General features: G+C 43.0%; 1 protein-coding gene across 1 annotated transcript; it reads right to left on the reverse strand.

Annotated features, from left to right (window-relative positions):
* Window positions 1–8,932: 8,932 nt before the first annotated feature.
* Window positions 8,933–9,892, reverse strand: LOC139380466 (trace amine-associated receptor 13c-like). Its single transcript, XM_071123153.1, has one exon. It carries the CDS (start codon window positions 9,890–9,892, stop codon window positions 8,933–8,935), a length of 960 nt encoding a protein of 319 aa, XP_070979254.1.
* Between the last annotated feature and the right edge of the window lie 8,538 nt (window positions 9,893–18,430).

The following is an 18,430-nucleotide window of genomic DNA, read 5'->3' on the forward strand; positions in this document are numbered from 1 at the left end:
GTGCTACGGTACAGAGTCAATGTGGAGGATATATACAGGGGGTACCGGTACAGAGTCTATGTGGAGGATATATACAGGGGGTACCAGTACAGAGTCAATGTGGAGGCTATATACAGGGTATTACGGTACAGAGTCAATGTGGAGGCTATATACAGGGGGTACCAGTACAGAGTCAATGTGGAGGCTATATACAGGGGGTACCGGTACAGAGTCAATGTGGAGGCTATATACAGGGGGTATCAGTACAGAGTCAATGTAGAGGCTATATACAGGGGGTACTGGTACAGAGTCAATGTGGAGGCTATATACAGGGTATTACGGTACAGAGTCAATGTGGAGGCTATATACAGGGGGTACCGGTACAGAGTCAATGTGGAGGCTATATACAGGGGGTACCGGTACAGAGTCAATGTGGAGGCTATACACAGGGGGTACCGGTACAGAGTCAATGTGGAGGCTATATACAGGGGGTACCGGTACAGAGTCAATGTGGAGACTATACACAGGGGGTACCGGTACAGAGTCAATGTGGAGGCTGTACACAGGGGGTACCGGTACAGAATCAATGTGGAGACTATATACAGGGGGTACCGGTACAGATTCAATGTGGAGGCTATATACAGGGGGTACCGGTACAGAGTCAATGTGGAGGCTATATACAGGGGGTATCAGTACAGAGTCAATGTGGAGGCTATATACAGGGGGTACCGGTACAGAGTCAATGTGGAGGCTATATACAGGGTATTACGGTACAGAGTCAATGTGGATGCTATATACAGGGGGTACCGGTACAGAGTCAATGTGGAGGCTATATACAGGGGGTACCGGTACAGAGTCAATGTGGAGGCTATATACAGGGTATTACGGTACAGAGTTAATGTGGAGGCTATATACAGGGGGTACCGGTACAGAGTCAATGTGGAGGCTATATACAGGGGGTACCGGTACAGAGTCAATGTGGAGGCTATACACAGTGGGTACCGGTACAGAATCAATGTGGAGGCTATATACAGGGGGTACCGGTACAGAGTCAATGTGGAGGCTATATACAGGGGGTACCGGTACAGAGTCAATGTGGAGGCTATATACAGGGGGTACCGGTACAGAGTCAATGTGGAGGCTATATACAGGGTATTACAATACAGAGTTAATGTGGAGGCTATATACAGGGTATTACGGTACAAAGTCAATGTGGAGGCTATATACAGGGGGTACCGGTACAGAGTCAATGTGGAGGCTATATACAGGGTATTACGGTACAGAGTCAATGTGGAGGCTATATACAGGGGGTACCGGTACAGAGTCAATGTGGAGGCTATATACAGGGTGTTACGGTACAGAGTCAATGTGGAGGCTATATACAGGGTGTTACGGTACAGAGTCAATGTGGAGGCTATATACAGGGGGTACCAGTACAGAGTCAATGTGGAGGCTATATACAGGGGGTACCGGTACAGAGTCAATGTGGAGGCTATACACAGGGGGTACCGGTACAGAGTCAATGTGGAGGCTATATACAGGGGGTACCAGTACAGAGTCAATGTGGAGGCTATATACAGGGGGTACCGGTACAGAGTCAATGTGGAGGCTATATACAGGGGGTACCGGTACAGAGTCAATGTGGAGGCTATATACAGGGGGTACCGGTACAGAGTCAATGTGGAGGCTATATACAGGGTATTACGGTACAGAGTCAATGTGGAGGCTATATACAGGGGGTATCAGTACAGAGTCAATGTAGAGGCTATATACAGGGGGTACTGGTACAGAGTCAATGTGGAGGCTATATACAGGGTATTACGGTACAGAGTCAATGTGGAGGCTATATACAGGGGGTACCGGTACAGAGTCAATGTGGAGGCTATATACAGGGGGTACCGGTACAGAGTCAATGTGGAGGCTATACACAGGGGGTACCGGTACAGAGTCAATGTGGAGGCTATATACAGGGGGTACCGGTACAGAGTCAATGTGGAGACTATACACAGGGGGTACCGGTACAGAGTCAATGTGGAGGCTGTACACAGGGGGTACCGGTACAGAATCAATGTGGAGACTATATACAGGGGGTACCGGTACAGATTCAATGTGGAGGCTATATACAGGGGGTACCGGTACAGAGTCAATGTGGAGGCTATATACAGGGGGTATCAGTACAGAGTCAATGTGGAGGCTATATACAGGGGGTACCGGTACAGAGTCAATGTGGAGGCTATATACAGGGTATTACGGTACAGAGTCAATGTGGATGCTATATACAGGGGGTACCGGTACAGAGTCAATGTGGAGGCTATATACAGGGGGTACCGGTACAGAGTCAATGTGGAGGCTATATACAGGGTATTACGGTACAGAGTTAATGTGGAGGCTATATACAGGGGGTACCGGTACAGAGTCAATGTGGAGGCTATATACAGGGGGTACCGGTACAGAGTCAATGTGGAGGCTATACACAGTGGGTACCGGTACAGAATCAATGTGGAGGCTATATACAGGGGGTACCGGTACAGAGTCAATGTGGAGGCTATATACAGGGGGTACCGGTACAGAGTCAATGTGGAGGCTATATACAGGGGGTACCGGTACAGAGTCAATGTGGAGGCTATATACAGGGTATTACAATACAGAGTTAATGTGGAGGCTATATACAGGGTATTACGGTACAAAGTCAATGTGGAGGCTATATACAGGGGGTACCGGTACAGAGTCAATGTGGAGGCTATATACAGGGTATTACGGTACAGAGTCAATGTGGAGGCTATATACAGGGGGTACCGGTACAGAGTCAATGTGGAGGCTATATACAGGGTGTTACGGTACAGAGTCAATGTGGAGGCTATATACAGGGTGTTACGGTACAGAGTCAATGTGGAGGCTATATACAGGGGGTACCAGTACAGAGTCAATGTGGAGGCTATATACAGGGGGTACCGGTACAGAGTCAATGTGGAGGCTATACACAGGGGGTACCGGTACAGAGTCAATGTGGAGGCTATATACAGGGGGTACCAGTACAGAGTCAATGTGGAGGCTATATACAGGGGGTACCGGTACAGAGTCAATGTGGAGGCTATATACAGGGGGTACCGGTACAGAGTCAATGTGGAGGCTATATACAGGGGGTACCGGTACAGAGTCAATGTGGAGGCTATATACAGGGTATTACGGTACAGAGTCAATGTGGAGGCTATATACAGGGTGTTACGGTACAGAGTCAATGTGGAGGATATATACAGGGGGTACCATTACAGAGTCTGTGTGGAGGATATATACAGGGGGTACCGGTACAGAGTCAATGTGGAGGCTATATACAGGGGGTACCGGTACAGAGTCAATGTGGAGGCTATATACAGGGGGTATCAGTACAGAGTCAATGTGGAGGCTATATACAGGGTGTTACGGTACAGAGTCAATGTGGAGGCTATATACAGGGTGTTACGGTACAGAGTCAATGTGGAGGCTATATACAGGGGGTACCAGTACAGAGTCAATGTGGAGGCTATATACAGGGGTTACCGGTACAGAGTCAATGTGGAGGCTATATACAGGGGGTACCGATACAGAGTCAATGTGGAGGCTATATACAGGGGGTACCGGTACAGAGTCAATGTGGAGGCTATATACAGGGGGTACCGGTACAGAGTCAATGTGGAGGCTATATACAGGGGGTACCGGTACAGAGTCAATGTGGAGGCTATATACAGGGGGTACCGGTACAGAGTCAATGTGGAGGCTATATACAGGGTATTACGGTACAGAGTCAATGTGGAGGCTATATACAGGGGGTACCGGTACAGAGTCAATGTGGAGGCTATATACAGGGTATTACGGTACAGAGTCAATGTGGAGGCTATATACAGGGGGTACCGGTACAGAGTCAATGTGGAGGCTATATACAGGGTGTTACGGTACAGAGTCAATGTGGAGGATATATACAGGGGGTACCGTTACAGAGTCTGTGTGGAGGATATATGCAGGGGGTACCGGTACAGAGTCAATGTGGAGGCTATATACAGGGTATTACGGTACAGAGTCAATGTGGAGGCTATATACAGGTGGTACCGGTACAGAGTCATTGTGGAGGCTATATACAGGGGGTACCGGTACAGAGTCAATGTGGAGGCTATATACAGGGGGTATCAGTACAGAGTCAATGTGGAGGCTATATACAGGGGGTACCGGTACAGAGTCAATGTGGAGGCTATATACAGGGTATTACGGTACAGAGTCAATGTGGAGGCTATATACAGGGGGTACCGGTACAGAGTCAATGTGGAGGCTATATACAGGGGGTACCGGTACAGAGTCAATGTGGAGGCTATACACAGGGGGTACCGGTACAGAGTCAATGTGGAGGCTATATACATGGGGTACCGGTACAGAGTCAATGTGGAGGCTATATACAGGGTATTTCGGTACAGAGTCAATGTGGAGGCTATATACAGGGGGTATTACGGTACAGAGTCAATGTGGAGGCTATATACAGGGGGTACCGGTACAGAGTCAATGTGGAGGCTATATACAGGGTGTTACGGTACAGAGTCAATGTGGAGGCTATATACAGGGTGTTACGGTACAGAGTCAATGTGGAGGCTATATACAGGGGGTACCAGTACAGAGTCAATGTGGAGGCTATATACAGGGGGTACCGGTACAGAGTCAATGTGGAGGCTATATACAGGGGGTACCGGTACAGAGTCAATGTGGAGGCTATATACAGGGGGTACCGGTACAGATTTAATGTGGAGGCTATATACAGGGGGTACCGGTACAGAGTCAATGTGGAGGCTATATACAGGGGGTACCGGTACAGAGTCAATGTGGAGGCTATACACATGGGGTACCGGTACAGAGTCAATGTGGAGGCTATATACAGGGGTACCGGTACAGAGTCAATGTGGAGGCTATATACAGGGGGTACCGGTACAGAGTCAATGTGGAGGCTATATACAGGGGGTACCGGTACAGAGTCAATGTGGAGGCTATATACAGGGTATTACGGTACAGAGTCAATGTGGAGGCTATATACAGAGGGTACCGGTACAGATTCATTGTGGAGGCTATATACAGGGTATTACAGTACAGAGTCAATGTGGAGGCTATATACAGGGGGTACCGGTACAGAGTCAATGTGGAGGCTATATACAGGGTGTTACGGTACAGAGTCAATGCGGAGGATATATACAGGGGGTACCGGTACAGAGTCTATGTGGAGGATATATACAGGGGGTACCGGTACAGAGTCAATGTGGAGGCTATATACAGGGTGTTACGATACAAAGTCAATGTGGAGGCTATATACAGGGGGTACCGGTACAGAGTCATTGTGGAGGCTATATACAGGGGGTACCGGTACAGAGTCAATGTGGAGACTATATACAGGGGGTACCGGTACAGAGTCAATGTGGATGCTATATACAGGGTATTACGGTACAGAGTCAATGTGGAGGCTATATACAGGGGGTACCGGTACAGAGTCAATGTGGAGGCTATATACAGGGTGTTACGGTACAGAGTCAATGCGGAGGATATATACAGGGGGTACCGGTACAGAGTCTATGTGGAGGATATATACAGGGGGTACCGGTACAGAGTCAATGTGGAGGCTATATACAGGGTGTTACGATACAAAGTCAATGTGGAGGCTATATACAGGGGGTACCGGTACAGAGTCATTGTGGAGGCTATATACAGGGGGTACCGGTACAGAGTCAATGTGGAGACTATATACAGGGGGTACCGGTACAGAGTCAATGTGGATGCTATATACAGGGTATTACGGTACAGAGTCAATGTGGAGGCTATATACAGGGGGTACCGGTACAGAGTCAATGTGGAGGCTATATACAGGGTATTACGGTACAGAGTCAATGTGGAGGCTATATACAGGGGGTACCGATACAGAGTCAATGTGGAGGCTATATACAGGGTATTACGGTACAGAGTCAATGTGGAGGCTATATACAGGGGGTACCGGTACAGAGTCAATGTGGAGGCCATATACAGGGGGTACCGGTACAGAGTCAATGTGCTGGGGAACTGGTTAGTTGAGGTAATATGTACATGTAGGTAGAGTTAAAGCGAATATGCATAGATAATAAACAGAGGGGGGGGGGGACAATGCAAATCGTCTGGGTAGCCATTTGATTTAAAAAAAGATTATAATAATTATATCGATAAATAATAATAATAATGATAGTAATAATTACTACGCAACTCTCACTTGCCACAAATTTAGGAACATACAAGACACGCCTTAAAATATGTAAATGAGCCAGAGACTCTTTTCACACCAACAAATGTTTCCCAACAATGCACCATAATTAATACAGTAAGTTACTGATGAAATTACAAAATTGGTTAACAGTGCTGAGCACGGATGCCTCACCCTGGACTTCAAAGCACTAGCAGAGAACTGGCGTAAACCGGGTCATTACTACAGACTGGTGCTGGAGCTGCCGCTACACAATGACAACAGACAGTTTCATGTCACACCCCCCGGGGAACGCTGTCCCGTTCAGGTAAACCTTAGCCATCCCAGAGTTCCTTGCCTCACTGGTGGCTGTATCTCTGAACCCGCTCATGCCGCTCTCTGAAAGAAGAGGAGTGCTGTCTACCTCCCGGTGAGGCCCCCTACAAAAGAGGAGAGCTGTCAACCTCCCTGTGAGGCTCCCTACAGAAGGAGAGCGCTGTTGACCTCCCGGTGACGCCCCCTACAGAAGGAGAGCGCTGTCTACCTCCCGGTGACGCCCCCTACAGAAGAAGAGCGTTGTCTACCTCCCGGTGACGCCCTCTACAGAAGAGGAGCGCTGTGTACTTCATGGTGACGCCCCCTACAGAAGAGGAGAGCTGTCTACCTCCCGGTGACGCCCCCTACAGAAGAGAGCTGTCTACCTCCCGGTGACGCCCACTACAGAAGACGAGCGCTGTCTAGTTCATGGTGACGCCCCCTACAGAAGAGGAGTGCTGTCTACTTCATGGTGAGGCCCCCTACAGAAGAGGAGCGCTGTCTACCTCCCAGTGACGCCCCCTACAGAAGAGGAGTGCTGTCTACTTCATGGTGAGGCCCCCTACAGAAGAGGAGCGCTGTCTACCTCCCAGTGACGCCCCCTACAGAAGAGGAGTGCTGTCTACTTCACGGTGAGGCCCTCCATATCAACTTCAAGGATGTTTCTGCCAGGACTGGATCATCGCTCCGCTGCCACAGAGATTGCCCGTTCCCAACTGAACGGCACCAACAACTTCATCCTGACGACGTTGATTCCACCAGTGTGAGCCCAGTGGGTGTAAAACACTGCAGTAAAACAATTTAGAAATGAGTCTCTACTCCAGCATTTTGGATTTGAGATCACATGTTTCATATGAGGAGACATTATGGAATGTCACCTTTTATTTGATGGCATTTTCAAAAACACCTTATGTATCTAGTCCCCCCATTTGAAAAAGTAATGCGTATTTGGACACATTCACTTGTAGTGTATTAGAGGTGGTAACCATTTAAATATAATGTTCAGTTCAATGATGTATTTAGATATTGGTTCCTTTACCCTGTAAGCAGTTTATGAACTGCTCTAATGAGTGACTGCAATCCACACTTTGGGTTTTTGAAGTCACTGCCAACAAACACGAATGTTATAATTTTCAGACAAACACATGACTTCCTTCAGCACACTACTACAACAGAGTGACTGTTTTGGAATAAAATGTTCAGTATATTTCCTTTAACATCCTCTGTGTTGTGTGCTTATTGTTTAACCATTGATATGTTCTGGGTCATTTTGAGAACTTAAGGAGCATCAGGTACTGCTGGAATGTCTACCAAAGGCATGTCCATCTTTTTGTGATAAATTAAACTGGTCACTGTTCAAAACATTTATAAAGTAGTAAGAAAGTATGAATAGTCTTCACTTTAGATTAGGGACTGCAATACAACTTTACTAATGATTAGTAGATGGTTTATAAGGACATGTATTAAACATCTTATGAATGATCTTATGAATCATTATTACATAGTATAAAAGTTGTTTATTAATGTGTGAATGACTAGCTTTCTAAAACACATCTGGGAGTAATGATAAATGAATGTTGAATAAACTATTTACTAATCCATCATAAAATGTTTATTACAAAGTGTTATTATAAAGTCTTACTAATCTCTATATTCATTCAGACTCAACAGCATCTGACAGAGCTGATCTGGTGTGACCCCTGACCTGGCAGCAGTGATGTAGTGTGAGTAGTGGTAGTGTTCGTAACCAGTATGTTGACGTTGAAGTGTCTGCTGCAGTCTCCTACGCTGTTTTGTTTAATCATTAATGCCTATAGTAGTTATTTACACATGTGAGAATACGTAGGTGAGCAACACTTAACGAACGTGGGAATAATGATTAATAAATGGTGAACAAACTGTAAATTCCTTACAAATAGTTTATTACTGAATGTGTTTATAAAGTGTTACCCATAATTGCATCTTCTTACATTTTACCATCAACTACTACAATAGACCATTGATTTAGACCTGGAAGTTATCTGATATCATGAGGTATTGTACATTTCAACAGTACTACACATGTTAAAGGCGCTGTGTCGCAATTAAGCCACTAGAGGGCGATGTTAAACAACCTACAGACATCCTCAAAATGTACTTTTTGAATAATTGCATAGAATTTATCACTAAATAATATGGAACAACCACAGACTTTAGTATTTGGAATATACAACCCAAAATGACTACAATGTCTTTTATAAAACAAGCGTATGCCTTCTCCAAGTCATTCCAATCCAATCCATTCCAGCCAAATCATTCTCAAACAACATGTATCTATGATGAGAACAGAGCAAGGTAATGTCAATATATTGTTCCATGAAAGAAGCAAAAACAACAAAACAGCATAACATAATTATGTCAAACTAGGGAATAAAAACATAGGGACTATGAACACCTTAACTTCACCCGAGTTAAAATAATTTTAGCTGTCACTTTGAACCATGGATAAAAGAAAGCATAAATTATTGGATTAATTAAGGAATTAACAAGTGGAAGAAAGCTGATGATGAATGATGATACATTGTCAATGAAAATAAAAAATAAATAAAATTGAATTGGAATCCAACAAATGAGATAGTTGATAACAACAATAGACAGAGTTTTTGTTGCTTTTCTCTCAGACTTATTTGCCTGTACAGTTTTAACACCAGAAACTCTGGCAGCCTCTTTTGAAAATACCTTTCTGGCCTGTGATCTGGCCACCACAAAGATTTTCATATAAAGTGTTGTAATAATAGAGCACGGGACAACCATTGTAATTACAAGGTCAATTATATTACCCCACATATACCCTTCAACAATAAAACATTCTTTCAAACACTGACTGGGTACCTGCACATTTACAAATATTTTTATAATAGCAGCATCATATATGATATAAAAACACCAAGTAATGGTTATACAACACATCATTCTTGTTATTGTTATTTTAGAGTGGTACAATAAGGGATCACACACAGCAACATAGCGGTCAATAGATATCAAGACCAAATTGCCCAGAGATAAAGAAGCACATAAACAAGTGATGTAGAAATAAAACACACAGAAATGTTCCCCAAATCCCCAGCATGATTCCATTAATGCTATAGTCGTTACTGGTATCACAATCAGTCCCACCAGGAGATCTGACACAGCCAGAGAGAGGAGGAGAAGGTTGGTTGGAGTGTGGAGCTGCTTGAAGTGAGAGATGGAGATGATCACCAGTACGTTCAAAAATACTGTAACTGCTGAAATCAATGAGAAGAAGATGTACAGTGTTATGTAGATTGATGTCGATAGCAAAGCCTTTCTGCAAGAAGAGTTTCTGTCTTGAAAACAATATTGAACATCTTCATGTTCCTCCATTTGTAGAAGATGATCAAAATGCTGAGGTCCTGCTCCTGCTTGGTCCTGTGTGTGACCCTGTCAGGTCCGCCATCTGACAAACTCTGAGCTCTGCCTCTCTATTTATCCCTGAATGACTGACAGCCATTCCCCTCCGGAGTCTCTCTGCACACGCATAGGCACACGCGCACGCACAGACACAAAAAACATAGGCAAGTGAGCACAGAAAAACAAGGGGCTGGATAAAAAATGTATTTGTGAAAGCATGATGTAATGTTTGACAAGTTTGGATGTTGCCACCTAGCCTGTCCTTCGGCATTTTAATGGAAAAATTACTGTACTGGTGATGATTTGTTCAATGTTTTACATGGGAAATAACATAACTGTGTAAGACTAACTGTTTTGGGTTTTGTCATTGCTCAGTATGGAACAGAACCCACAACATCAGGAGACATGTCAGCACTCCACATGTTAGCTGGCCAGGGTGTAGTAAAAAAATAAATATTTTGCTTGTCAAGTAATTTTTATTTTTTACATTTTTTATTTCACCTTTATTTAACCAGGTAGGCTAGTTGAGAACAAGTTCTCATTTACAACTGCGACCTGGCCAAGATAAAGCATAGCAGTGTGAACAGACAACAACACAGAGTTACACATGGAGTAAACAATAAACAAGTCAATAACACAGTAGAAAAAAAGAGTCTATATACATTGTGTGCAAAAGGCATGAGGAGGTAGGCGAATAATTACAAATTTTGCAGATTAACACTGGAGTGATAAATGATCAGATGGTCATGTGCAGGTAGAGATACTGGTGTGCAAAAGAGCAGAAAAGTAAATAAATAAAAACAGTATGGGGATGAGGTAGGTAAATTGGGTGGGCTATTTACCGTTGGACTATGTACAGCTGCAGCGATCGGTTAGCTGCTCAGATATCAGATGTTTAAAGTTGGTGAGGGAGATAAAAGTCTCCAACTTCAGCGATTTTTGCAATTCGTTCCAGTCACAGGCAGCAGAGAACTGGAAGGAAAGGCGGCCAAATGAGGTGTTGGCTTTAGGGATGATCAGTGAGATACACCTGCTGAAGCGCGTGCTACGGGTGGGTGTTTCCATTGTGACCAGTGAACTGAGATAAGGCGGAGCTTTACCTAGCATGGACTTGTAGATGACCTGGAGCCAGTGGGTCTGGCGACGAATATGTAGCCAGGGCCAGCCGACTAGAGCATACAGGTCAGAGCATACAGGTCGCAGTGGTGGGTGGTATAAGGTGCTTTGGTAATAGCCTAACAATGTGGAACTCTATGTAGCTATCAATTGAACTATATACTTTCTGTAAAATACAAGATATTTAAACCCAGGCAGCTTTTAGGGAGTCACTTGTGACCTTCTCTTGTTGGGTTAAACCACAGAAGAGTAGCCAGCAGTTAAAGCTTAAATGGTTCTGCATCAGGCCTCTCTCTGGGGTGGAAAGGTAACTTTTGAATGTAGGCTACATTGACTGGAATTATATGACACAGATCGAATAATTTGCAAGCAGAGACAGTTTTGTTGCAAACAAGATGCACTGGTTAGGCGTCTGAGAAATGTGGAAAGATGATACATCTCTGTCCATTCTTCAGGGAAACCTCTGTCTAAATAAGCCTTTCTTTTGGGTCTTTTTGAGAGCACCATTTTGATTGTTTTGAACTAATAAAAGTAAGGTAGGCTATCTGTTTTAAACCAATCAACACACAATAGACAAAGACAATAGACTAGAGACATAGTGATTTTATCTCAATGATGTTATTATCATTGCATTGATTATGTACTAACCTGATGTATTATACATGGTGTTCAAATAGTGTAACGTTAGGTCTATGAATGGGGATGCTGTTGTAGAATGTTCTGGCACGCAGACTATTGGTATTAAAGGGGAATTTCAGCCTGGGTGTAATGGGTCCTAGGTGTAGCTGGTGTAGAGAGTCAGGCGAAGGACTGCTGATATGAGTAATCAACGTAATTTTACTCAAAATGTCAAATATAAAAAAAGTAACAAATACACGCACACAATGACAGACCGAAAATACAACAAACAATCACTCACAAAAAAACATGGGGGGGACAGAGGGTTAAATAATGAACAAGTAATTGTGGGATTGAAATCAGGTGTGTAAAACAAAGACAAAACAAATGGAAAATGAAAAGTGGATCAGTGGTGGCTAGAAGGCCGGTGACGTCGACCGCTGAACGCCACCTGAACAAGGAGAGGGACCGACTTCGGCGGAAGTCGTGACACTTTGGGAATGTGGGCTTGTTTTCATCATGTCCGAGGCATTTCTAGGAAAGTGAGATGTGTTTCATACATAATTGCCAAGTAAATAAAAATGTAGTCCTGCTTTGTGACATTTTGCGAAGGCTTTATGTTCTACTGATCGCAATATACAATATGGTTGTCTTTGTTCGATAGAGCCATTGGACGTCTTTCAGCAATGTTCCTATTGGCGGATTCATTGTTAAATATACAAGCAGATAATTTTTTCCCAGTCTCTCAAAGACTACAACTTATGTTAGGCGATGGTTCATGCTCTGGCCCCGGTCCCTCCCCCAAGGCGTGCTTTTTTTAAAAGGAGGTGGTTTCTAACAACACAATCCTTTGGGCAAAAAGAAATTGCTTCAAGTGACTCTCATCAACACAAATTCAATGGAGCATTTTTTCTTCTGTTCTATTAGCTACATGGTGACATTCAACATGTTTCATCCAGAATATAGCGAAAAGGATTCGAAACAAAGAGTTGGATTTAGATTATGTTAGAAACTCAGCTACAGCCAATTCCAGCACCAAGAGGGTAGATGACAAATGCGGTGCCTGGTAAGTATTTTTTTCTGCAAGCCACCTAGCTAGCTAGCTTTAGTTTATCTACTGAAACCCATATTGTGTTGTACTGGCTAACATACTACTGTGTTACTGTGATGGGAAATTAAATTATTTATATTTTTGGTAGCTAGCTAGGTAGTTAGCTAAAAAAAAAACTACCTGTAGTTTTGTATCGCGATTGTAAAACGTATTTTTAGTCGTAGATATGGCTACTAAACAGCAAGCTACAACATTACAACCAGCCACCTAAAGCTAGCTTTACCAGCAAACGTTAGCACAGGAATGGAGTTGGATAGCTAACGCTAGATAGCCTGGCACCTGCTAACTTATGTTCCACACCTTGTGTTTGTAAATTGTTAGCAAACGTGTAACATCAGGAACTGTAAATCATGTTTACTAGCTAGCTATGTAACATAATTGATGAGGGTTGACATTGGTTATGATTATGACTGTGGATGAATTGCAAGCTCACGGAATGATAGACATGACACAAGATAGGAATTCAAACAGATGTAAATAACAAGTATTGTATATCCAGCAAGCTAGCTAACTATGTTTACTATCAAAGAGTGAGGAGGAACAATAATACAACAATTTACTGTTGTAAATCTCTAAAACTGAAGCTGGTTTTACTATTAAAATAAGTTGCATAAGCATGCCTAATAGACATGGCTATAGGTAGGTACTGTCTTTCTACCTACCTAGGTACATTTGTACGGTATGGTCACTGTGCAAAGGTTGAGGGTTATGCTATACTTATTTCTATTAGGCTAGATATTGTTGTAAATGTAATCGATCTGCCTGCACACATGTATGCATGTTCAAATAGTCTACCCTGATGTTGATGAAATGCTGGCAGTTCAATCTTCCTGGAGTGGATTCTAGATACAGAAACAGAATTCCTTTGCCTGAGTGCGTCATTGTAGCAGAACTGTATGCTGTGAACTGTATCCCTCTCGAGGGATTAAGACATTCTGCTGGATTTCAAGAAAATGACTCATGGCGAGTTGAATGGCAGTTTGCTCATGACATCACTCTTCTCATAGTATTCCCTGATCTTTACTACACTGATCATACTATATGTTTCTTTGTGAATGGCAATTTCATCATGACCACCAGTTCTCTTAGCTACTTATTGTTACACCAGATAATGTGATTTTTGTCACGCCTGCTCCCGCTCTTCCCCCCCTGGCACTCGAGGGCACCAGGCTGCCCCACATTACGCACTCCTGCCACCATCATTACACACTCCTGCCACCATCATTACACACTCCTGCAACCATCATTACACACTCCTGCCACCATCATTACACACTCCTGCCACCATCATTACGCACACCTGCCTTCCCTCGTCACACGCATCAGAGATTATTCGACTCACCGGGACTCAATCACCTCTGTCATTACTCCCTCTAAATCTGTCTGTTCCCCCACTCTGTTCCCCGCTTCAGTATTAATTATTGTTTGTCATTGTTTACCCGTGTTCATGTCTTGTTCCTTGTCTGTTCTTGATTAAATGTTGGCTCCCCGTACCTGCTTCTCTACTCCAGAATCGGTACTTACAGATTTAACCAAATATTTTTGCTATCATTACAAGATAGGTACTGTTTGGTGTAGCACAGAGAATTGTTAACCAACTTTAGGGATGCTGTCTTCATCCTCGATTCGGGGAAGCAGGAGTCTCATAAAATGTCTGTGTCCCGTTTCAGGGGGCCAGTTTGAATTTAGAAAATTGATCTGTTACTAAAATAAATAGTTGTTTTGCTCCATGAAGTAATCCAACAATGTGTACGCCACCATCTTGTCTATTTCCAGTCTTCTTTCATTGATTTAGAGATCTCTGTCATCATGACATGCACCACTTTGTGATGGACACCCTCCCGTCTCGATCAATGAGAGAAGACTTGAAATAGACAAAATGTCGGCAAAAATCTTTGGGTAAATCACATTATCTGGTGTAACAATCTGTAGCTAGAGTTCTCTGTTTTCTGTGTGTCTCTACACCCAATACACACTTGGACATGAACTGTACTACACTGTTCATAGTAAAAAAAATTACGTTACTTTTACCATATAACCTTCTTGTTGAATACCCAGTTCTCTTGAGTTAGCATTGAATAGTGTACACTCCCCTGTATTTTAGACTTTGACATTTAAACATTCTTTGGATATCTGAATGTCTAGCATCTGTTTGATGCTACAGAGCCCTGTACAGCTTATATAAATATATTCTGTGAATCCATAAAGGCAGACACATTTTGAAGATTTATAGAAAATATCCATATATTATGGTGATTCTACAAAGTTGTAAATGAGAGCTTGTTCTCAACTAGCCTACCTGGTTAAATAAAGGTGTTCTGAACTGGCCTACCTGGTTAAATAAAGGTGTTCTCAACTGGCCTATCTGGTTAAATAAAGGTGTTCTCAACTGGCCTACCTGGTTAAATAAAGGTGTTCTCAACTGGCCTACCTGGTTAAATAAAGGTGTTCTCAACTGGCCTACCTGGTTAAATAAAGGTGTTCTCAACTGGCCTACCTGGTTAAATAAAGGTGTTCTCAACTAGCCTACCTGGTTAAATAAAGGTGTTCTCAACTGGCCTACCTGGTTAAATAAAGGTGTTCTGAACTGGCCTACCTGGTTAAATAAAGGTGTTCTGAACTGGCCTACCTGGTTAAATAAAGGTGTTCTCAACTGGCCTACCTGGTTAAATAAAGGTGTTCTGAACTGGCCTACCTGGTTAAATAAAGGTTAAATAAAAAATACAATAAAAAAATGTAGAACTGGGGTCTGCAACCATGTTCCTGGAGAGATACGGTCCTGGAATTGTTTACATATGGGCTTTGTACAGGTGCAATGATTGGTAAGCTGCTCTAACAGCTGAAGCTTAATGTTAGTGAGGAAGATATAAGGCTCCAGCTTCAGTGATGTTTGCAATTCATTCCAGTCATTGGCAGCAGGGAACTGGAAGGAAAGGCTGCTAAAGGAGGAGTTGGTTTTGGGGATGGCAAGGAAGTCAGGCGCAGGAGAGTCGAAATAGAGTGTAAATGGAGTCTTTTAATAACTGTCCACAGAACATGCTCCATAACACTAAATAGTACAGACATGAAAAAACATGGGTACGAGGACCCGTCGCGCACCAATACAACCAATAAAACAACACTGACAATAAAACAATCTCTGACAAAGACATGAGGGGAAACAGAGGGTTAAATACACAACAGTTAATGAATGGGATTGAAAACAGGTGTGGGAAGACAAGACAAAACCAATGGAAAATGAAAAATAGATCAATGATGGCTAGAAGACCGGTGACGTCGAACGCCGAGCACTGCCCGAACAAGGAGAGGCAACGACTTCGGTAGAAGTCGTGACAGCGGGGCTTTACCTAGCAGAGACTTATAGATTACCTGGAGCCAGTTGGTTTAGCGATGAATATGAAGCGAGGGACAGCCAACGAGAGCATACAGGTCGCAGTGGTGGGTAGTATATGGGGCTTTGGTCAGACAAACCCCACTTCCAAATCTCAAAGTACAGTCTATAAACCTCCCCCAGCCCATTGACTTTGACAGATCGTTATTGTCAATAGTAGACCTTTGCAGGGGAATTTTGTAGACATGTCTTTGTATTGTGTTTGGAGAATCTGCAGAGAGAAATATTAGGTGGTTGTGTCATTACTGTTGTAGTCTTGATTTTATACCTTTCAGTATCCCTTGCTGGTTTCTGTCCCACAATATTGTTGTGCTTGATAACCACACGATGTGTCCTCTTCCTCATGCTCGTGTACCCAAAATGCTGCCACTTTGGGGTATTTTTCAGCAGGGCACTGCAGAATAACCTCCAGAGAGCCTGAGTTTTACAAAGAGAACTATTATTAACTACTATTAATTATATTTTTAGTAAGGGAGTGTTTTTCCAGAAAAGGGTGTAATAGATGGCTACCAGATTGCTACTCTTATTTACCTTCAATCAAGAATCCTCTGTTTGGTGTGAACCACCCCTCCCACCCCCCCCCCCCCCCCCCCCCCAACAAAATCATCATTTTGTTTGATGGTATTGCATAATTTCTAATTTCTCAGCTGTCGTCGAAATGGATAACATATCAGTTCAGCCTGAAAATCCCTCTGATAATCTTTGGTCATCGTAAGGAGCTTCTTTCTTGATAGCCGCAAGCCACTGGCAGCATCAGGGTAAAATCTCTGGTCGATAGAATGGTGAAAGAGAACTTCTGAAATTGCTGTGTGTTGTTTGTTCGAAGTATACAATGACATCATCCAAGTTTGTGGGCACGCCTCATCTATTTTAGTGGGCAGTATCTGCATTCACTATGAATGCCAGACTTTGTGGTTCACTACGAGCAGATAAATACACTTCCCGATTCTACCAGTGAAATTAAAATGTGCTAGTTCTAGCTTCTGGTTTGGATATTTTGTGATGTTTATGATAAAAGCGTAATGTCGTTAATATAGTAATGAATATATTTCGTGGCAGAGCCAGGGTGAAATTCCCCTTTAACAAATCTGTTTTAAAATGACTAAAATTGAATGAAATCCGTTCATAAAATTCAACTTTACCAGGACCAGCAAATATAATGATAGATGCGTGGAATGGTAGTCAGTGTTCAATTTAATCATATACTAAAAACACAGTATGAGATTATTGTGAGGGGATTTCACCAGTGGTTGAATGAGGAATTGGCCCAGAGCGAAGGGGTTCAATTGAATTGTCTACAATGTTAAATCATAATAGTCACAAACCACAGTTGGGTTCACAAGATTCTACAGAATAGTAGAGTAGAAAAAAAACAATACTTCCATGTATGATAAATGCTTTTCAGCATTTTTTTCCAGGGGAATCTTAGGTAGAACACAGAATTTTCAAAATATCAACAATGCTTCAGTCAAAAGAAGAATACATCACAGAAAAGTACACAGAAAGTGGTGAATGCACAAGCTTCTGAAGATAAGATTTGATACAGCTGCTGTCATCAAGGCTGCTTATCAACAAGCCAGACACAGCGAAGGTACTCACAACTTTCTGCTTTGTTCATGGTCTTGAGAGGAATGTCTGTTCTTCTTCCAGAGGACCTTGAGATCTTGAAGCAGTGCTTCTGTACAGAATGTAGCTATACTGCCTGGATCTAGAAAGGTATACGGTTTCACTGTTCTGTTACTTTTCTTAATTTTCACCCTCACAGACACAATGGCTGGAATGCGATCAGGATCACAAGCCCCAGTGAGACTCCCAGCATTGGGGTAGGCTTTTACAGAATCCTTTAAAGTCTTTACGTTTAGAACTGACTGATTTACAAAGGGTTGAATGTAGTGATTATTACAAACTGCAGGTTGGGTATATAAAAACACCTTTAGGGTGAATTTAACCGCTTCCGGTTGCTCCAGGAAGCTTAGAATCAACACAGGTAGACCTCATAGTGGCTTGATGGATTGTCAACTGGTGTCATTTTCAGGAGCAGCAGAAAAATGACCAAAATTTGAAAACTATAAAACGGAAACCGAATGTCCGAGGGACTTAATTCGATATCTTCCTGGAAGATCTGGCCCGACGCCGTGCACCAGTTTTAAAAACATTCGCGGACGTCTAGTAAAGGACCGTACATTTGCAATATGGAGATTCTCATCGATCATACAGCAAATGCCGAAAAGGGCCCTTCATGTATGTAATCCAGACTGGTGTTTTCTCCATCTCC

This window comes from Oncorhynchus clarkii, chromosome 22 (genome assembly GCF_045791955.1).
Source record: "Oncorhynchus clarkii lewisi isolate Uvic-CL-2024 chromosome 22, UVic_Ocla_1.0, whole genome shotgun sequence".
Taxonomy (NCBI): Eukaryota; Metazoa; Chordata; class Actinopteri; order Salmoniformes; family Salmonidae; genus Oncorhynchus; species Oncorhynchus clarkii.